At 43.2% G+C, this 22,292-nt stretch overlaps 1 protein-coding gene and 1 non-coding gene across 3 annotated transcripts; one reads left to right on the forward strand and one right to left on the reverse strand.

Annotated features, from left to right (window-relative positions):
* Nucleotides 1-3,852: 3,852 nt before the first annotated feature.
* Nucleotides 3,853-7,272, reverse strand: LOC106600186 (uncharacterized protein CXorf38 homolog). 2 transcript variants are annotated; one of them, XM_014191517.2, is made up of 6 exons: nucleotides 6,900-7,272; nucleotides 5,350-5,484; nucleotides 5,079-5,201; nucleotides 4,922-4,996; nucleotides 4,610-4,750; nucleotides 3,853-4,529 (listed from the first exon to the last, which is right to left on the reverse strand). In XM_014191517.2, the coding sequence occupies exons 1-6, from the start codon at nucleotides 7,101-7,103 to the stop codon at nucleotides 4,365-4,367; spliced, it is 843 nt and encodes a 280-aa protein (XP_014046992.2). In that variant the 5' UTR covers nucleotides 7,104-7,272; the 3' UTR covers nucleotides 3,853-4,364. The 2 variants fall into 2 exon arrangements, with proteins under 2 accessions (XP_014046992.2, XP_014046988.2); XM_014191513.2 differs by having other exon boundaries at nucleotides 4,847-4,996; nucleotides 6,900-7,271.
* A 338-nt stretch (nucleotides 7,273-7,610) lies between these two features.
* Nucleotides 7,611-7,722, forward strand: trnal-caa (transfer RNA leucine (anticodon CAA)). The gene is made up of 2 exons: nucleotides 7,611-7,648; nucleotides 7,677-7,722. It is a non-coding gene; the product is annotated as a tRNA-Leu (tRNA).
* The last annotated feature ends 14,570 nt before the right edge of the window (nucleotides 7,723-22,292 follow it).

A 22,292-nucleotide genomic window follows, 5' to 3' on the forward strand; every position in this document is an offset into this window, starting at 1 on the left:
CGACTCCCCGACCATCCACTCAATACATTTTTTTTTTTTTTTTTTAAACGGCCCGCGTCTGAATCTAGTTGATGATCCCTTACTTAGACGTTACATCATTGTATCTGTCCCATTATAGACCTATGAGCGCATGGGCAGTGCCATTGAGGCCATCTCCATTTTCTTCTTCTACTTCTATGAGTTGGCAAACAAACTGAGTGCATATGGTCACCTGTAGTCTGGCCGGTATACCGTATTTTACTATATACCAGTATTGACGCACGGACCGGTATGGGTTTTTACTTTACCTTCTATAACGGTATTTGAAGGTTTTGCTTGTTCAATGTGATACGCCTTGTGTAATGTTCATTTTTATAGTTTACTCCGCTAATTGAGTCATCTTTCTCTCCTCACTCTGCCGCTTTCCACACAGACCTAGTCCCGCCCCTTCACTCAAGGACCGTATGTTGTATTTTGACCATGAGACACTTGGTCAATGTAGCACATGCAACAATGAGATTGACTATGATGCTGTTTCCACTTTACTTTATATATATATATATATATATATATATATATATACACACACACATATATATACACATATATATACACACATATATACACACACACACACACACACATATATATGTACATATACATACACACATATATACATGTACATATACATACATACATATACATATATTTTCCAATTTAAAAAAAGCATTAAAAAAGACAGCAATACAAACATTCATTGTACTGTTGAATGAGATGGCCAATTTAGAGGACAAAACTTAACTCACACATACACAAAATAAAACAAAATCCTATTAGGTGGTACATGTATAAGAAGACAGCATATAGTCATTACAAGCAGTGTAGTTAAGCCAAAAATAAATATTGAGTGGAGTACAGCACAGAGTAGCAGCAGATCATCAACCCAGTTATGAAGCGGGACTAGACCATTTATCCAGTATCGGCTGCCATATTTTGTAAAACAATGGACTTGTATTGGAGGAATTGTATCGTATCTTTTCCATATGTACTACATTCCCTAAATCCCGTAACCACATTTCAAAGGTAGGTACAGTCTCCAATTTCCAAAATTGCAATAGGAAATTGGCTAATAGGGTACAAAGAGAGATAGCCTTCCCCTCCTGGTTATTCCCATCAACTGTACCAAACAGAGCGATCAATGGGTCTGGGGCTACAACTCTATCGAAGGCTTTAGATAAGTAATCAAAAATGAGAGCCCAGTAAGCATGAAACTTAGGACGTGTCCAAAATAAGTGGGTCAACGTCCCCTCATCCTGCTCGCACCTATCACACAGTGGTGAGGTGTCCGGGAATATTTTATGCAGTTTCACTTTTGAGTAACGTAACCTGTGTATCACCTTAAACTGTACAAGGTTGTGTCTGATATTCACTGAACTGTGGTTTATATTCCTGAGAGCTTCTACCTAGTCCTCATCTGAGATTTCTGAACCAAGTTATTGTTCCCAAGCCCTTTTAGTGTCTGTGGATACCTCTATGTGGGCCTGTAGCACATCATACAGTCTAGAGACTGACCCTTTTGAATGGGGTTTGACAAGGATCATGCTATCTAATGTAGGATTATTTGTCTTAACACCACACTGTGGGATATGTGACCTTAAGAAATTCCTGATTTGGAGGTATCTAAAAAAATGTGTTGTTGGCATGTTGAACTTTCCCTGTAATTGTTGAAAGGAAGCTAACTGACCATCAATGTATAAATTACCATTTGTTGTGAGCCCCTTCTCCCTCCACTGTGAAAACACCATATCATCCAACGCAGGGTGGAAAGCATGATTCAGGCAAATCGGCCGTCAATGTATGTTAAGAAAATTCTTCATCTGTTTCCAGATTCTAAGAGTATGACAAATTACTGGATTAGAGTCATAAGTGGCTTTTTTTCACAAATGGACTTTTAACAAGTCCAGGGAGTGAGGAACGTTGACAGGAGGCCTGCTCAATCAAAAGCCATATCATTCTGTTGCATCCCAGGTAAACTTTCCCTCCAGAAAGACACAATGTTCAGATTAGCAGCCCAATAATACAGTTTAAAGTGAGGAAGGCCAAAGCCCCCCTCTATCTTGTACTTGCATAAATGCTTCTTTGAAATTCTGGCTGCCTTGTTATCCCATAAAAATTGAATTACTATTGAATCCAGTTTCTTAAAATAGGTTTGTGGTATGAAATTGGGTAGACATTGGAAGAGGTAAAGAAACCTGGGGAGGACAACCATTTTAATAGCGTTTATATGACCAACCAAGGAGATAGGCAGAGTTTTCCAAAAATCTAAATGGGGTAGATTGCAGAAATTGCATATCCACAGGCCGTGATATCGGCATCAATTCGCTTTTTTGGCAGTTTCTTGTAGCCAGAGAAGGAGCCAAATGTATTTTTCAAGTTAAGTAAAGGGGAATAGAAGTTTTAGGCTTGGATAAAAACAAAAGAACATTGTCTGCATATAGGGACATTTTGTGCTGCGTGTCTTTTATTTTAACAGAACCTATATCAGCACATGCCCGAATGCGAGTAGCAAGGGGTTCCATGGCTATAGCGAAGAGAGCAGGCGAAATAGGGCACCCCTGTCAGCAGCCCTTGAACAGGCGGATTGACTGCGACATTTCCTGATTGGTTACCACGGACGCCATTGCGTGTGCATAAATAATTCTTATCCAATTAATAAATTCCTTTCCAAACCCAAAATGCTCCAGAACCGACATCATATACTTCCACTCAATCTGATCAAATGCCTTCTCTGCGTCAAGAGCCATTACCACTGCCTCAACTTTATGATCATGATAATTACGTTGAAAAGGCGTCTCAAATTGTAGTATATATGTCAGCCTGGGATAAAAACCTGTCTGGTCAGGGTGTATGATGTCAGAAATATATATTTTTCCAATCGGTTTGCCAATATCTTTGTCAACACCTTATTTGGGGGAGTAACGACACGGGGCGATAAGACGACATCTCCATGGAATCTCTATCATGTTTTTTTCAAGATCAGTGCTATTGTAGCCTCACAGTGAATGCGGGAGTTTGGCATTTTCTTTGGATCGTTTAAACATTCGCAACATAAGTGGAGCTAGACTGGAGCAGTACTTCTTATAGAATTCTATGACAGATCCATCGGGCCCAGGGGCCTTGTTGTTTGTAAATTGTGCTATCGCTGTGTTAATTTCCTCTAAAGTTATCCCAGCATGGAGTGCAGCAGCTGCCCCCCTGTCTAGTTTAGGAAGTTCACATTCCACTTTACTTCTTAATATAAATCCACAAGCATTCTATAATTACACTATTAGTTTGTGTTTCTTACATCTGTAAACAGCTAGTTTATTTTCTTAGCAAGTTGTGGCTAAGTCGTGTTAGCCGCTAATGCTAATCGCTAGTCAGCTGGCTAGCCAATAAATGTACTGAGACAGCGCAAATGTAGCTGGCTATACAGCCTGATACCAGTGATGGTGTAGGCCTAAATAAGCATGTTTGTGCAACAGTATCTTCTAAATCAAAGAGGAATAGGCGAAGCATGAATATGTTCGCTACATGAAAAAAAAACATTTAATGTAGCCAAAGATTATAGGGTCCCGTAGGATACACTGATATACACTGGTTGCTACCCTGTCACAATAACTCCTCCCTGGCATTTTCATGTCAAACACTGTATTCAAAGTGTCCACTCATATTCTAACTATAGAATTATGATAATTATATTTTCATGATTCCATCAGTTCACCCAAGTGTTCTGATCTAAATCGCAAGTCAAATCACAATTGCAACATTTGGTAAAAAAATGTTTGCCAATATCGTGCAAGTGTGGAAATGATCTCAAACGAGTGCAGGACATTTATGAAAATTATTTGGGATTGAAGTTTAATATAACAGTATAAAAACAATCAGAACAGAGAAAGACCCATTGAAATCAATTAGAATGTATGTGTTGCCACCCTAGGGTCACACACTACTCACAAAGCAAATTCAGAACATTTATTACTCAAACTATTAAATACCATGATATGATATTTTGTCCATATAGCCCAGCCCTACTGTAGCGAATTGTTTGAACAGGTACAATGCCGATTTAATGCCACCTGCAATTATGGAATGTTTGCTCACTAGTATAATTCATTGGCTGATCCCTCCTGATGACCCAAATGGAATCATGTGATCCTTCCTTAACCCATAGGAAGTCCCACCCAGTTGACTACTTAAATTGTGAAAGTCCTCAATGGCTCTGCCCATGCCAAAACTGGCTTTTGGGCACTAGAGTCATCTATCTCTTCTGGTTTAGTCCTCACCTCTGCTCTCCTCCTCCTGCTCTCTTCCCCTCTCCTCTGATGAGTCAGTAGGTTAACTGGTTACTCAGGTGTCTCCACTTCATTCCCTCCCCCTTCTCTCGCCCCTCCTCCCCTTCTCCTCTGTGTCTCCATTGATGTGATGGTCTGGAGTTCAGAGGAGAACTGGTCACTCAAGTCTCTGTTGGCCAGGAGGAAATCCCTCAGTCTCAGCAACTCCTCAGTGTCCTACAGAATACAGCAGGCAGTCAGACAGACAGAGTCAATCAGTCAGACAACTAAATGGTTAGAATTGTGGTTAGAAGTACCTGTGTGTCTGTAAGCAGCTCCTGCAGCCTCTCTCTCAGTAAGTCCATTTCCCATTGGCTGATAGGCTCCAACCCCTCCGGCACGGAACCGTCCACTTGGTCCACACCAGGAACTAACACCGACAAATCAACAGCCAGCATCTGGACAGAAAAACACACACACCGCATTTCCGCTCCATAGATCAGAGGCGATACAACACACAGATCTGAGAGCTGATAACACATACACACACACACCTCTAGTATCTGTTGTCCGGCTGTTGCCACTTCTGGTATGTGTGTGAATTGCTGTAGGAGCTGCTGTATGCTGACCTGGTAGCGCCTCATCCACTGGTCACACACTCGCATCTCACAGGAGTGCATCAGCTCGTTCCTACACCTGATAACCTAAGACGAGACGCATACACGTTCATAACACACACACAAACACAGGTGACATGTGTGTTCATACTGTGTGTGTTTGTTTTACCTCTCTGACACAGTGCTGGTCTACGTAGTTGAAGTGGGAGCAGAAGTTGAGGAGGTTGAGCAGTGCGGACGCGTCACACAGCGCCGCCCCCTTAACCCCAGCTTGACCCCGCGGCATGTAGGCCTGAGGGAGACAAAGGAAGAAATAAAGAGAGAGGGGAGAGAGAAGTAGTCAATTATCTAATATAACAGATGAAAGTAAGCCAAGTACAATTTCGATAACAGACCCAATAAATCAGTAATATTTTAGTTTGCACACACACACACACTACCTTGGCCAGTTCCCAGTGGTCCTGGTACCAGAGTGGGGGTCTGCAATTCCCCCAGTTCACCATCCCCCTGGGGTTTGTGTGGTGCCTCAGGATCACGGTCCTCCACTCTGCACACACCACACACACAGAGTACAGCTGTGGAACACATACGAGAAAGAATCATTCAATCACACGGCATCATGACAGGTCTCTACTGGAGTAGTCTCTAGTGACCACGAATCCAACTCTCATTTTGTTCACTCGACCAGAGAGGAAGAGGCAAAGCGAGAGGGGTTTACTCCCGTCTAAATCTGTCCACGATAAGCACTGATGAGACCGGCTGCCTTCCCGCCTTTGGGTCAACGACTTCCATTGTTCGAGCAGTCACTCGACTATCTTGTCAATATAGTAGAAAATCTGACTCAACACAAGAGCCGGATAATAAGGGTGGGAAAGTGTCTTGGAAGTGCTAAAGATGGTCGAAGCAGATTCCAGGAGTGGTAGAGCACGTCACCTAAACGTGTAGAAGATGGAAAGGAGGAGGAAAATCAGTGTTACTGATGTTTGAAGAACAGTATCTGCCTATTCATGGGAAGCTGGGATACATAAGATGCACAGTGAGAGTGTTTGTGAATAAACCCTTGTAGTGTCGCAAAAAGGTATGGTCATGTATCAAGTGTGTGTCAACAGAAGCAATATATTGGTGATGATCTACGGCGTTGCAATTGTGGTGGAAATCACCTTGCTGAATTCCTGGAGTGCCCTGCTAGGGTGAAGGAGTTTGAAGGAGCACAGATCCGGGCTGTACAGGTCTCCTACATGGAGGCGCAGGAAATTGTTGGAGTGAGTGGTGCTGAGGAAGCTATGGCAGTGGATGCCCAGCAGCCAGTTCAGATTCAGAATGTTGTTCATGTGTTGAAGGATACCGACACAATGATAGTGAAGGTCGATTGTGGCATTTATTGCACAAGTGATTAATTGTACTTCCCAAACGAAGAAAAAAGTCCAAGAAGCTGGGCAACATTGTATCTGCAGCTTCAAGTTTTGGGGTATTCAGGAATTAACAACTGAAATACTGACTGAAGATGATCCCCCTCCCAGGCCCCTCAGCCTGTGTAGTGGTGTGAATTGGATTGGACTATGACTGGAGTGAGAGCGTTACATTTTTTGTCTGATATTGTTTTTCTTATTCCTTTGCGCAATGGTTTTACTTTTTTTTCCTTCAGTTCATTACCAGTACGGTTGGCGACAGCATGCACATTAAAGTAGCGCGAACACCATTATATCAGAAAAGAGTACGCGAGAGCCAGGGGCGAATTGATTACGCCGATTCTTTTACAAAAAGAATCGGATGCAAACGGAACGAAACGGAAGAGACCTACCTGAATTTGTTTTCCGCTTTGCAACTGTCGAACTAATAAATACACTCCTAACGTCCAGGCTACTACTGGAGTAAATTGACACATGATCTAGCTAGCCCATAATCATTTTCCTCTTTAAATGATTCAGGTTATTTGGGGAGGGGTTAAACTCAACTGACATTATGCCAGCAGACAACTTTTGACTCTCACCTGATTCCCTTTGGATCTGCACCCGCTCCGACACGGCCGCCGCAGACCTGGGTTCCTAGTGACTAGATTTCTGTGGAAGGATCTCATCTCAGTATCCGTGAAAGGGTGCAACCCCTCCCGCAGTTTGAGGAGACAGTACCCCGCTTTGAGCCAGTTCTTATACCCGCCATCGTTCAGACGAGCGCTCAACTCTTCGTGTACCATGTAAAAATTAAAACAAACACCAACATAAAGAAGAGCTAGATCTTAAAACAAACGGAAGAGTATGCCGACTATATCTCTGGAACACCATATAAGAAAAGGTCAACAAAGAAACAAAAGTGCGTATCATCCGTGATGTCAAGTTTCCGCGTTTGTCTCGAATCGAACCCCGCCCATTTTCTGTCAGTGCAGTATGGGGATTGTAGTAAGCTAGCTAGACTTTTCCAGCTGCCGTCGGTCTGTCCTGAAACAGCGAAACTGTCTGTATAGCCCAAATATGATTTATTAAAGTGATAACGACAATACAGGTAAAATAATCGAAATTATGAATTAGAAAATCTAAAGATGTATCTATAACTATAGGCTAAGGCCATACATTATTAGTACCCTAACTGCCTTGCCTACATAAATCCAACATGTAGCTTACCTACATAGCAATACTCACCTATACAAGTCAGACTTTAGGTCACATAATACTAAAAGCTATAAGAAACTTATTAAAGTACAGTTGTCAGGATGGCCGAGCGGTCTAAGGCGCCAGACTCAAGGTGAAAATCCTTCCTGGGTAAAGGGGTATTCTGGTCTCCGAATGGAGGCGCGGGTTCGAATCCCGCTTCTGACAATGTTTTTCCCTAACAAAATAGGAATGAAAGAGTCTACTCACTGGATTCTCTCAAGTTGTGAAAAGAAAACACATGATCATTTTACATTTTACCATTGCCGCGTTTTAAATGCGCTCATCTAGGCTATTTCCCGAGTGATCGAGACAGATCAGCGACATTTCAATTCGGAGGAAAAGAGTGTGTGAGTGTTTTCGTCCATGAGGTGGCGCCATCATCATACCAAACGCCAGAGGCAACCCTGCATGGACGAGTTTTACTGCTGGCTGAAAGGACAAGTTTTACTGGTCACCCTCCTAGAGATTTATTTACAGGGTATCCACATAACCAAGGTGTGGTTGTGTGTGTGTGTGTAAGAAATATATACCAAGATGTGCATTATAAGAAACGTGTGGCCTAACCCTGTAGTTAGAGGACAGAAAACAACCCACACACCTAATTTAAGGACCAGTGGAAACACTTTCTTAGAATTATAGGACCCAACTTCAAACAGATTGATACAACAAAGAGCAATTATGAAAATGAAAATACATTTTGTGTTGTATCAAATAATGTCATCTTTACATGAACATTTAATTAGTCTTTTAGGATGCTCACCGAAAAACAAATATCCCTCTATCTTTGTAATTGGATCTCTACGGATTCGATTAAAGTTAAAGTAGATTAGACACCCTGGAGTGTGTGTATGTGTGTGTGTGTGTGTGCACGCGCTTGCGTCTGTACTTCCCTGCGAGTGTAAGTGCATAAATGTGGCCTGCTTAGTGAATTGAGAGGGACACAACAATGATGTGCGTGTGATCCCAGCAGGGGGTTGTTTTAAGCAGAGGGAGATCAAAGAGACATTAGTATTCTGAAATAAATCATACGCCCAGGTCTCACTGTGAGAGTCCCCAAACCCCCTACACACACACACACACAGGCGATCGCGCACACAAACAGGGAAGTCCACGCACACACACACACACACACACACACACACACACACACGAAGCACATACTCAAGCACACACAAGGATACACGCACACAAGCCTGCATACTTTTACTCGGCTCAACACACTGTCTCTCTCTTCAAAAGTCTGCCCTCCCTTTACCCCCATGGGGCTTCATAACAATCTGCTCACTGGCTCTGTTTCCTTTGTTACCCTCTCACTGTTTCTCACGTCGGCACAAATGCAGTTTCCACCCACTTTCAGCAAATAAGCACTAAAACGCTTCGTCAGAGAAAATGGTTCTTCATTTGTCAGAGAGAAAGTCAGAAACGCCAACTACATGGTTTGACATGTTTATCCTCAGGGAAGCCTCACCGTCTTTCTCTGTCTCTGTTTTTCAGTCTGCTACCTCTGGATGGGATGGTTTAATTATATGTCATTGTCTTTACTTTGTGGTTTTACTGAAATGTTAGTGTTTCACTTTCTAAGGACTTACTGACTTCCTTGTTGTTAGTTTGATTAAATAGTCATTCAAGGGATGGGTATATTATTCCTCGAAGACTGTCACCTGGAGATCGAAAAGAAGGAGAGAAAAGGGAAAGGGAGATGGAGAGCGACAGAGAGGGAAGAAAGACACTGGAATCAATTTCAAATCAAATCCCGTTTGTCACATGCACCCGAATACAACAGGTGTAGACCTTACTGTGAAATGCTTACTTACAAGCCCTTAACCAACAATGCAGTTCAAGAAATAGAGTTAAGAAAATACATAACAATAACGAGGCTATATATAGGGGGTACCGGTACCGAGTCAATGTGAGGTGGTACAGGTTAGTCAAGGTAATTTGTAACGTGACTATGCATGGATGATAAACAGTAAGTAGCAGCAGTGTAAAAACAAAGGGGCGAGGGGGCTTAATGTAAATAGTCCGGGTGGATTAATTGTTCAGCAGTCGTATGGCTTGGGGGTAGAAGCTGTTAAGGAGCATTTTGGTCCCAGACTTGGCACTCCGGTACCGCTTACCGTGCGGTAGCAGAGAGAACAGTCGATGACTTGGGTGACTGTAGTTTTCCTCTGACACCGCCTAGTATATAGGTCTTGGGTGTCATGAAGCTTGGCCCCAGTGGTGTACTGGGCTGTATGCGCTACCCTCTGTAGGGCCTTACGGTCAGATACCGAGCAGTTGCCATACCAGGCGGTGAGCAAACCAGTCAGGATGCTCTTGATGGTGCAGCTGTAGAACTTTTAGAGAATCTAGGGACCCATGCCAAGTCTCCTGAGAGGGAAAAGGTGTTGTCGTACCCGCCTACCACTGTTGTGTCGTCAGCAAACTTAATGATGGTGTTGGAGTTGTGCTTGGCAATGCAGTCGTGGGTGAACAGGGAGTACAGAAGTGGACTAAGCATGCACCCCTGATGGGCCCCAGTGTTGAGGATCAGCGTGGCAGATGTGTTGTTGCCTACCCTTACAACCTGGGGGCAGCCCATCAGGAAGTTCAGGTTCAAGTTGCAGAGGGAGTTTAGTCCCAGGGTCCTTATCTTAGTGATGAGCTTTGTGGGCAATATGGTGTTGAATGCTGAGCTGTAGTCAATGAACAGCATTCTCACATAGGTATTCCTTTTGTCCAGGTGGGAAAAGGCAGTGTGGAGTGCGATTGAGATTGCATCATCTGTGGATCTGTTGGGGCTGTATGTGAATTGGAGTGGGTCTAGGGTTTCCAGCATGATGGTGTTGATGTGAGCCATGACCAGCCTTTCAAAGCACTTCAAGACTACTGATGTGAGTGCTACGGGGCGGTAATCATTTAGGCAGGTTACCTTCGCTTTCTTGGGCACAGGGACTATGGTGGTCTGCTTGAAACATGGAGGTATTACAGACTCGGTCAGGCAGAGGTTGAAAATATCAGTGAAGACACTTGCCAGTTGGTCCATGCATCCTTTGAGTATACGTCCTGGTAATCCGTTTAGCCCCACGTCTTTGTGAATGTTGACCTGTTTAAAGGTCTTGCTCACATCGGCTACAGAGAGCGTGATCACACAGTCGTCCGGAACAGCTGGTGCTCTCATGCATGCTTCAGTGTTGCTTGCCACAAAGCGAGCATAAAAGGCATTTAGCTCGTCTGGGAGTCTTTGTAGTCCGTAATATTTTTCAAGCCCTGCCATGTCCGACGAGCGTCAGAGCCGGTGTAGTGGGATTCAATTCTTCGTTCTTTCATATGTAGAATTAGAATGAGTGTAAAATGTTGTTTTATGACTTGAGCATGTGTGTGGGACTGAGAAGACTTAGGGTGAGAATAGTTCTTAAATGACGCTGGTGACACAGAGAGCAAACAGCATATGCCCCAGTGTCTACAGGAACAATCGCAAGCAGTTGTCAATACAGTTATCATCACTCCCACAAAGGATACGGTGACACATACATAGGCACACGTCTGAAGGCATTCAGTGTTTTAGAAAAACAATCAGATCCATGAAAGGTAAACACTCTGATCCTGACAGTAACTCAAACATGTGATTATGAGGTTGTGTGCATGTGTGCGATTGTGTAATTGTCTGTGAGTGTCTGTGTTCCCACACGTGTATCTGCATATGTGTGTGTGTGTACTTTGATAGCCACCCACATGAATATGCAGATGTATTTCAGGGAGCGTATCTGCTCGGCATTAAGCCCACTCTCCACTGCTGACCCAATTTCACACCGCATATTTTGTGTGTGTGTGTGTGTGTGTGTGTGTGTGTGTGTGTGTGTGTGTGTGTGTGTGTGTGTGTGTGTGTGTGTGTGTGTGTGTGTGTGTGTGTGTGTGTATATATGTATGCTTCTATGACTGTTATTGCATTTTACCACCCTAAAGCAGTGAGTGATGGAGACTCAACCAGACAGGCATGCATGCGTGCGTGCGTGTGTGTGTGCGTGTGTGTGTGTGTTACCTCTCCTGTGTGTGAGTTCATGTAAAACAAACAGGTCATTAAAGTAGTTTTCTCCCCACCCAGAGTGTCACAGTGGGAAACATGTTACATTACTCACATGTTATGCCTGGAGGTTTAATACTGACCTGCGATTCAATCATCACACACTCTGTCAGCACCCTGAGAAGCATCACACACACACATACAAACAAACACGCGAGCACACACATGCACACACACACACACGCTGAGAGAGAGAGAGAGAGGTTAGTCAGTGACCCGTGAGGTGAGAACACATTTTGAACTGAAGGTGAGACATTTGGCGAGAGGAATCTTTTAGTGGCCGACCAAAGATTCTGACATTTGGAACTGTGGTGTGTGTGTGAGAGAGAGATATACAGTGCATTCGGAAATTATTCAGACACCTTGACTTTTTCCACATTTTGTTACGTTTAAGCCTTATTCTACAACGTATAAAATAACATTTTCCCCTCATCAATCTAAACACAATACCCCGTAATGACAAAGTGAAAAAATTGTTTTAGACATTTTTGCTGATTTATTAAAAATAAAAATCAGAAATACTGTATTTACATAAGTAGCCAGACCCTTTGCTATGAGACTCGAAATTGTGCTCAGGTGCATCCTGTTTCCATTGATTATCCTTGAGATGTTTCTTCAACTTGATTGGAGTCCACCTGTGGTAAATTCAATTGATTGGACATGATTTGGAAAGGCACACACCTGTCTATATACGGTCCCACAGTTGACAGTGGCCCCCATTGTGTCATACAGTTAAAGGTTAAATACAGTGGGGGGAAAAAGTATTTCATCCCCTGCTGATTTTGTACGTTTGCTCACTTACAAAGAAATTATCAATCTATAATTTTAATGGTAGGTTTATTTGAACCGTGAGAGACAGAATAACAACCAAAAAAATCCAGAAATACGCATGTCAAAAATGTTATAAAATGATTAGCATTTTAATGAGGGAAATAAGTATTTGACCCCTCTGCAAAACATGACGTAGTACTTGGTGGCAAAACTCTTGTTGGCAATCACAGAGGTCAGACGTTTCTTGTAGTTGGCCACCAGGTTTGCACACATCTCAGGAGGGATTTTGTCCCACTCCTCTTTGCAGATCTTCTCCAAGTCATTAAGGTTTCGAGGCTGACGTTTGGAAACTCGAACCTTCAGCTCCCTTCACATATTTTCTATGGAATTAAGGCCTGGAGACTGGCTAGGCCACTCCAGGACCTTAATGTGCTTCTTCTTGAGCCACTCCTTTGTTGCCTTGGCCGTGTGATTTGGGTCATTGTCATGCTGAAATACCCATCCACGACCCATTTTCAATGCCCTGGCTGAGGGAAGGAGGTTCTCACCCAAGATTTGACGGTACATGGCCCCGTCCATCGTCCCTTTGATGCGGTGAAGTTGTCCTGTCCCCTTAACAGAAAAACACCCCCAAAGCATAATGTTTCCACCTCCATGTTTGACGGTGGGGATGGTATTCTTGGGGTCATAGGCAGCATTCCTCCTCCTCCAAACACGGCGAGTTGAGTTGATGCCAAAGAGCTCCATTTTGGTCTCATCTGACCACAACCCTTTCACCAGTTGTCCTCTGAGTCATTTAGATGTTCATTGGCAAACTTCAGACGGGCATGTGTAGGTTTTCTTGAGCAGGGGGACCTTGCGGGCGCTGCAGGATTTCAGTCCTTCACGGCGTAGTGTGTTACCAATTGTTTTCTTGGTGACTATGGTCCCAGCTGCCTTGAAATCATTGACAAGATCCTCCCGTGTAGTTCTGGGCTGATTCCTCACCGTTCTCATGATCATTGCAACTCCACGAGGTGAGATCTTGCATGGAGCCCCAGGCCGAGGGATATTGACAGTTCTTTTGTGTTTCTTCCATTTGCGAATAATCGCACCAAATGTTGTCACCTTCTCACCAAGCTGCTTGGCGATGGTCTTGTAGCCCATTCCAGCCTTGTGTAGGTCTACAATCTTGTCCCTGACATCCTTGGAGAGCTCTTTGGTCTTGGCCATGGTGGAGAGTTTGGAATCTGATTGATTGATTGCTTCTGTGGACAGGTGTCTTTTTTACAGGTAACGAGCTGCGGTTAGGAGCACTCCCTTTAAGAGTGTGCTCCTAATCTCAGCTCGTTATCTGTATAAAAGACACCTGTGAGCCAGAAATCTTTCTGATTGAGAGGGGGTCAAATACTTATTTCCCTCATTAAAATGCTAATCAATTTATAACATTTTTGACATGCGTTTTTCTGGATACTTTTGTTGTTATTCTGTCTCTCACTGTTCAAATAAACCTACCATTAAAATTATAGACTGATCCTTTCTTTGTCAGTGGGCAAACGTACAAAATCAGCAGGGGATCAAATACTTTTCCCCCCACTGTACTTTTTATTTTTTACAGGATTATGTCAAGAAACATATCTGGGGAAGGGTACAAAAAATGCCTGCAGCATTTAAGATCCCCAGGAACACAGTGGCCTCCATCATTATTAAATAGAAGAAGTTTGGAACCACCAACACTTCCTAGATCTGGCCAAACTGAGCAATCGAGAGGGAAGGGAGGTGACCAAGAACCCAATGGTCACTCTGACAGAGCTCCAGAGTTCCTCTGTGGAGGTGGGAGAACCTTCCAGAAGGACAACCATCACTGCAGCACTCCACCAATCAGGCCTTTACGGTAGAGTGGCCAGACGGAAGGCACTCCTCAGTAAAAGGCATATGATAGCCCACTTGGAGTTTGCAAAAAGACACCTAAAGTACTCAGACCATGAGAAACAAGATTCTCTGGTCTGATGAAACCAAGATTGAACTCTTTGCGAGAATGCCAAGCGTCATGTCTGGAGGGAACCTGGCACCATCCCTCCAGTGAAGCATGGTGGTGGCAGGATCATGCTGTGGGGATGTTTTTTAGTGCCAGGGACTGGGAGACTAGTCAGGATCGAGGAAAGGATGACCGGAGCAAAGTACAGAGAGATCTTTGATAAAAATCTGCTCCAGAGCGCTCGGGACCTCAGACTGGGGAGAAGATTCACCTTCCAACAGGACAACGACCCTAAGCACACAGTCAAGACAACACAGGAGTGGCATCGGGACAAGTCTCTGAATGTCCTTGAGTGACCCAGCCACAGCCCGGACTTGAACCCGATCAAACATTTCTGGAGAGACCTGAACATAGCTGTGCAGCGACGCTCCCCATCCAACCTGACAGAGCTTGAGAGGATCTGCAGAGAGGAATGGAAGAAACTCCCCAAATACAGGTGTGCCAAGCTTGTAGTGTCATACCCAAGAAGACACAAGGCTGTAATCGCTGCCAAAGGCGCTTCAAAAAGTATTGAGTAAAGGGTCTGAATACTTATGTAAAGATGATATTTCCGTTTTTTTGTTGTTGGATAAATTAGCTAACATTTCTAAAAACTTGTTTTTGTTTCGTCATTATGGGGTATTGTGTGTAGATTGATGAGGGGGAAAAAACAATTGAATACATTTTAGAATAAGGCTGTAACATTACAAAATGTTGAAAAAGTCAAGGGGTCTGAATACTTTCCTAATGCACTGTATATATAGAGATTTTTTTTTCTTCCCCGGTGCATTTCCATAGAATTTTGATAAATACTATTTTCATTAAATAAATATAAATCGCTACATTTTTGGTGATTAAGCTTGCTTCTCCCAGTGATGATACAGGTGACATACTACAGAGGGAGCAGCTCATTGGATAAACACTAGATGGCGATAACGAGAGGGAAACTGCATGGCAGGGTTGGGAAAGGATTAGTTCAATGTTTTAACCATGGTTGGGGAGTAACGGATAACATGTAATATAAAACATGTAATGTAAAACATGTAAAACTGTAATCCACTACGTTACCAGAAAAAACATTGTAATCAGATTACAGATACTTTTTGAAAAACTAGATGATTACTTCGAGGATTACTTTTAAATTCAGAACGGATGTTTGAGGAAAAAAATCTTTGACACTATGTTTTCTCCAATGACATTCAAATCAGCATTGAAAAAACGGGAAAGTTTAAGTTGGTTCCACCTGAGCGAGTCTGACCATAAATCAGAGACCGCTATGATGACACACCAAATGTGTTTGATGGATCGAGGAAAAGAGCAGGAATAGGCTTTTGTAGGATACAGCCCAAGCTATGTCTTCCAATGGTGCGACTGCTGTCGGCATCCAAAGATTATCCAACTTGAATAAACGCTTGGAGGTAAGGATAACACCAGTGGTGTTGTCTACGGCGATACGGATATCACTTATTATGATATCGACATACCGCATTGATGTGAATCACACTGCTGCTCTCTCTTTTAGTTATTTGCGCTATACGGATTGTGGTTGTTGTGGATGGCTGTTCACAAATCTAAATGTGTGTTTGAACCCAATAATGGTTGAATTCAAGAAGTTTAAGCTGCCTATCAATCATTGTTTTTGAAACCATTGTTTTATCATGCTGATAAGAAAAACATCCATAGACCTAATGGACACATGCTCAAACTCGCACACTTTTGATAGACTTAAAGGGACAATCTGTAGTTGCTACATCCATTTTTTAATATATATAGATATATACAGTACCAGTCAAATGTTTGGACACACCTACTCATTCCAGGGTTTTTCTTTATTTTTACTATTTTCTACATTATAGAGTAATAGCGAAGACATCAAAACTATGAAATAAGAAGTGTTAAACTTACATATGTTATATTTAAGATTCTTCAACGTCACCACCCTTTGCCTTGATGACAGCTTTGCACACTCTTGGCATTCTCTCAACCAGCTTCATGCGGTAGTCACCTGGAATGCATTTCAATTAACAGGTGTGACTTGTTAAAAGTTAATTTGTTGAATTTCTTTACTTCTTAATGTGTTTGAGCCAATGAGTTGTGTTGTGACAAGGTAGCGGTGGTATACAGAAGATAGCCCTATTTGGTAAAAGAACAGCTCAAATAAGCAAAGAGAAAAGGCAGTCCGTCATTACTTTAAGACATGAAGGTCAGTCAATACGGAAAATGTCAAGAACTTTGAAAGTTTCTTCAAGTGCAGTCGCAAAAACCATCAAGTGTTATGATGAAACTGGCTCTCATGAGGACCACCACAGGAAAGTTCATTAGCGTTACCAGCCTCAGAAATTTCAACCCAAATAAATGCTTTACAGAGTTCAAGTAACAGATACATCCCAACATCAACTGTTCAGAGGAGACTGCATCAATCAGGCCTTCATGGTCGAATTGCTGCAAAGAAACCACTGCTGAAGGACACCAATAAGAAGAGACTTGCTTGGGCCAAGAAACATGAGCAATGGACGTTAGACCGGTGGAAATCTATCCTTTGGTCTGATGAGTCCAAATTTGAGATTTTTGGTTCCAACTGCTGTGTCTTTGTGAGAAGCAGAGTAGGTGAACGGATTATCTCCACATATGTGGTTCCCACAGTGAAGCATGGAGGTGGAGGTGTGATGGTTTGGAGGTTCTTTGCTGGTGACACTGTCTGTGAATTATTTATAATTCAAGGCACACTTACCCAGCATGGCTACCACAGCATTCTGCAGTGATATGCCATCCCATCTGGTTCCGCTTAGTGGGACTATCATTTGTTTTTCAACAGGACAATGACCCAAAATAGACCTCCAGGCTGTGTAAGGGCTATTTGATCTAGAAGGAGAGTGATGGAGTGCTGCATCAGATGACCTGGCCTCCACAACCCAATTGAGATGGTTTGGGATGAGTTGGACCTCAGAGTGAAGGAAAAGCAGCCAAGAAGTGCTCAGCATATGTAGGAACTCCTTCAAGATGGTTGGAAAATCATTCCTCATGAAGCTGGTTGAGCGAATGCCAAAAGCTGTCATGAAGAAAAAGGGTGGCTACTTTGAAGAATCTAAAATATATTTGTTTAACACTTTTTTGGTTACTACATGATTCCATGTGTTATTACATAGTTTTGATGTCTTCACTGTTATTCTACAATGTAGAAAATAGTAAAAAAAAAGAAAAACCATGGAATGAGCAGGTGTTGTCCAAACTTCTGATTGGCACTGTATACCCATTGATTCTTGACGAATATCATTTATAAATGTCTCATGAGCTTAGTTCAACTGTCACACTCCATGAGGACCCAAAATATAAACTTGTTTTTCTCCAATGTTTGTGAACATTGTAAATGTCAACAAACGCTGTATAGCCTCATAACATGGTTAAAACAATAATGTTGATATCATGGATGGTCAGTCCTTGCATCCATAGCTCTGTCTATTAATCTGAGGGTGGTTACATTTCTCCAGGCCGATCCCTCAAATTTTACCAAAACAGAGGCTGGGCGGCCATTTTGTTATTGTTTCATCTGTGGATTAAACAATCGACTGATAGCAATTGCAGCATACGTCATTCATTTTTCACATGTAAATAGCACTTTTCAGTAGTGCTCAAAGCATGCCATTCCATGAGCGCAGCATTTATTTTTCAAATCAGAGCCCAATCAGTCCTCCATGACAACAAAATCCTAAATAACAGAGAAGGGTTGGCTAATAAGTCGGTAGTTTTGGGGTCATGCTCAAGTAAAACAATTTGGCTAATCTACACTATCATATTTCCAAGTCCTATTCTTGAAGATCAAGGGGTTTAATATTTATTGGAATGACTTTGCTTTTTAATGTAAAGATATAATTTAATCGTATTATTATATGTAGTAGAAAGCGATGGGTTAGAAGAAGCCTACATTACCAACCCATAAAGTACTATTTAACATCCATATATGGCCAGCTATGTAAACTTTAACATTGATTTATCCTGCAACAGATGTTGTTCAATTGGTAACATACATTTTTGTCTTCTTCTAATGCCTCTTAAGGGGAAAGTAATCTAAAAGTAACTTTACTGATAAAAAATGTGGACAGGTAGCTAGTAACTGTAACGGATTACATTTAGAAAGTAACCTACCCAACCCTGGTTTTAACCATTGGTTTTAACATATTGTTCTTTCTCTGGTGTCCGTACATGTATTTCATGTGGATTCTCTAGCTCTGTCTTCCCCTAAATCCCTCTGACTTTCTCCAAATCCCTCCGTTTCTAACCCCCCCCCCGCACCCAGTCCCTGTCTCTCTCTCTGTAGCTCTGCCAGTTGATTGGTGTAGGAGCCCCAGGTGACCCTCTACATGCCCAGACCCATGCCCAGGCCAGAATACTCACACACACACACACACACACACACACACACACACACACACACACACACACGGTCCCATGGATGTTTACAGGGTCCTAGTTCGGGGGATTAGAGAAGCAGAGACAATGCCAATCTGCTAGCCAGCATGTTTACAAGGAGCCTCAGTGAGTGGGTCTCTCTTCCTCTCTCTGTTCTCTCTATTCTCCTTTGATCTCAGTGACGAGTGTTTCTCTGCTCCTCTGCTACATCAGACCTGCATCCATCTCAGCCAGTCTGTGTGTACAGATAATAATGCAATAACAATGTTCGGAATGGAGTGAATGGAATGGCATCAAACATGGATGTGGTTGATACCATTCCATTTACTCCATTCCAGCCGTTACACTCCATTCCAGCCATTATTATGAGCCGTCCACCCCTCAGCCGCCTCCGCTGGTGTGCACTCAGAGACCTTACCCCACATGTCACATTAGATCCAGCAGAACACCTCTGTCCCGGCCCCCTCTCTCAAGGGCACCTCTCTACCCTTTCTTTCTTTCTTTCTTTCTTTCTTTCTTTCTTTCTTTCTTTCTTTCTTTCTTTCTTTCTTTCTTTCTTTCTTTCTTTCTTTCTTTCTCTCTCTCTCTCTCTCTCTCTCTCCCTCTATCTTTGTCCGCCTTCCTTTATCTCTGACAGTACAGAGTGGTGGAGATGGACGCTGACGTTCAGTACAGTAAAAGGGTTTGAGAGCAGGAAAGTGTGTGTATGTGTGTGTACGTGTCTGCATGTGTGTGCCTGTGTCTGTGCATGCTTCTGTACACTGAGTATACCAAACGTTAGGAACACCTTCCTAATATTGAGTTGCACCCCCCCAACTGCCGTTGCCCTCAGAACAGCCTCAATTCGTTGGAGCATGGACTCTACAAGGTGTCGAAATCGTTCCACAGGGATGCTGGCCCATATTGACCCCAATGCTTCCCACAGTTGTGTCAAGTTGACTGGATGTCCTTTGGGTGGTGGACCATTCTTGATACACACAGGAAACTGTTGAGAGTGAAAAACACAGCAGCGTTGCAGTTCTTGACACAAACCGGCGCACCTGGTACCTACTACCAAACCAAAGGCACTTCAATCTTTTGTCTTGCCCATTCGCCCTCTGAATGGCACACACTGTACACAATCCATGTCTTAAAAATCCTTCTTTAACCTAACCCTTCATCTACACTGATTGAAGTGGATTGAACAAGTGACATCAATAAGGGATCATAGCTTTCACCTGGATTCCCCTGGTCAGTCTATGTCATGGAAAGAGCAGATGTTCTTAATGTTTTGTACACTCACTCAGTGTTTGTGTCATCATGGATTTGTCCTATTGTCTGAGCCCATGTTTCCGAACAACATTTTGACGGTCAGGTACTCTCATTCTTTATAATTATGATAATTGGATAATCATTTAATAATCTGTTAATCAGTCCTAAATGGCTATTTGGGTTAAATTTGATAAACCGCTTTAGTGGCCACTCATCTATCCAGATTAAACCTGGATTATTAAAAACCTCAGGACAATAACATAACTAAATGGACCGGATTAGGAATTACAGAGAGAAAGTCCAGTTTTCGTGTGTGTGTGAGTGAGTGAGTGAGTGAGTGAGTGAGTGAGTGAGTGAGTGAGTGAGTGAGTGAGTGAGTGAGTGAGTGAGTGAGTGAGTGAGTGTGTGTTGAGCCGAAGCACAGGACCAGCAGGGTTAAACCGACCCTCTCTAACACCTCTCACTTTTCTTCTCTTTTGCTGGCCTAGTGTTCTTTTATCCCTTTATTCCTCATTGGAGTGTTCTCTCTGTTCTGGTTCTTCCGACAGAGCTCTTCTGCTAAACTAAACCCTCTCTTCAATTCACTTCAAGGGCCTCTGCTTTAGAAAACCTCCCTCTCTCCTTCCCCCCTCTCCTCCCTCCACCCTCCCTCTGTCTATTCTTTAGCCCAGGGTGGGTAGTGAGTTTAATGAATTCTCTTTTCTCTCTCAAGCGAGGCGCTGAAAGCTGATTTCTGATTACAAGGTGAGAGAGGGGGTTATTTTTGGGGTTGAAGTTTCAACGTCAAATTGGGTGGTTAGGACTGGGGTCACTGATGTGATGAGTCCACAGGAATAGGATGAAGTTGGCGTAGACACTGACCCTGGGTCAGTTATGCGTTTTCACTCTCTAATAAGGTTGGGATTGAGGGGGGGTGAATCTGATCCTGGAGCTGTGCTTACCCATAACTACTGAAGCAGACCCACAGGTACACAGCTGTTAGACGCCCCATCACAGTAGATAGACCGGTGATGGATCAGCTCTGAGCCCTTGTGAAATCCTGTTTCTCCTTAGTTCTGACTGGATATAGAAATGCATTAGCTGGTTTATGAGGTGGGATTGTTTAATCAAATAATAGTGTTAGTGGGTTAAAAAACACATTCCATAATGCATTGTCTCCCATCAGGGCGTGATTATCTGCTTCCTGATTAGAGCGGGCACTACTCTGGGACACCTATTAAATAATTAAACAGATGTGGCAGTGACGAGGGGACAATGTTCCCGAGGTGTGTAAGATGAAGACACACCCACACACACTAACTCTGACCCCTGTGTTTTTCCCCCTATGCGGTATGGTTAAAGAGCTGCTAATCTCTCCAGTTGACCTCAGGAGGTGTGTGTGTGTGTGTGTGTGTGTGTGTGTGTGTGTGTGTGTGTGTGTGTGTGTGTGTGTGTGTGTGTGTGTGTGTGTGTGTGGAAAAGCCAGAGGAGATCTCTCAGGCCCTCGGTGTTCTGCTCTTATAGGGGCACAGTCTGACAACACATTACACAGCAGTGTGTGTGTGTGTGTGTGTGTGTGTGTGTGTGTGTGTGTGTGTGTGTGTGTGTGTGTGTGTGTGTGTGTGTGTGTGTGTGTGTGTGTGTGTGTGTGTGTGTGTGTGTGTGTGTATGCGTTTATGTATTTTCTCCACCTTATTTATTATGCTGAAGTCACATGGACTAATTAGTCCCTAGGAGAAGCCCAGGGCCATTTGTAAAATCCCAGTGATTAAAAAACAAGTCCAAATCCACCCCTCTGTCTGAATTTCGAAGTGGACCTGGCTGCTGTCTGAACCAGACGCATGTTATTTATCTTTTACACGTGTTGGGCAGGTGAGAAAAATACCCACACCGCATACAGGAACCACTTCCACAAGTCTGTGGTGTGTGTGTGTGTGTGTGTGTGTGTGTGTGTGTGTGTGTGTGTGTGTGTGCGTATGCAGTCCTATGTGTGTTAGAAAGCTGCGTTACCCATGGAAGAGTAGTTTAATATTTCAACTTGCCCTCTAAAGTTAGGATACCCCAGGCTACCTCCTGTCAGACAGAACAAACACACAAGTACGCGCACACACACACACACACACACACACACACACACACACACACACACACACACACACACACACACACACACACACACACACGGACAGACACACACACACACACACGTGTGCATACGCGTACACACACGTACGCACGAAGCCTTAAGGACCCGCGACCTGTCAGAAA

This window comes from Salmo salar, chromosome ssa03, assembly GCF_905237065.1.
Source record: "Salmo salar chromosome ssa03, Ssal_v3.1, whole genome shotgun sequence".
In the NCBI taxonomy this organism is placed as follows: Eukaryota; Metazoa; Chordata; class Actinopteri; order Salmoniformes; family Salmonidae; genus Salmo; species Salmo salar.

Coding starts and splice junctions, on each gene's coding strand:
- LOC106600186 (XM_014191513.2), bottom strand. CDS start 7,103: ATGGTACACGAAGAGTTGAGCGCTCGTCTGAACGATGGCGGGTATAAG. Junction 5,202..5,349: donor ACCACTGGGAACTGGCCAAG/GTAGTGTGTGTG, acceptor TGTCTCCCTCAG/GCCTACATGCCGCGGGGTCA. Junction 4,530..4,609: donor AGCTGCTTACAGACACACAG/GTACTTCTAACC, acceptor TGTATTCTGTAG/GACACTGAGGAGTTGCTGAG.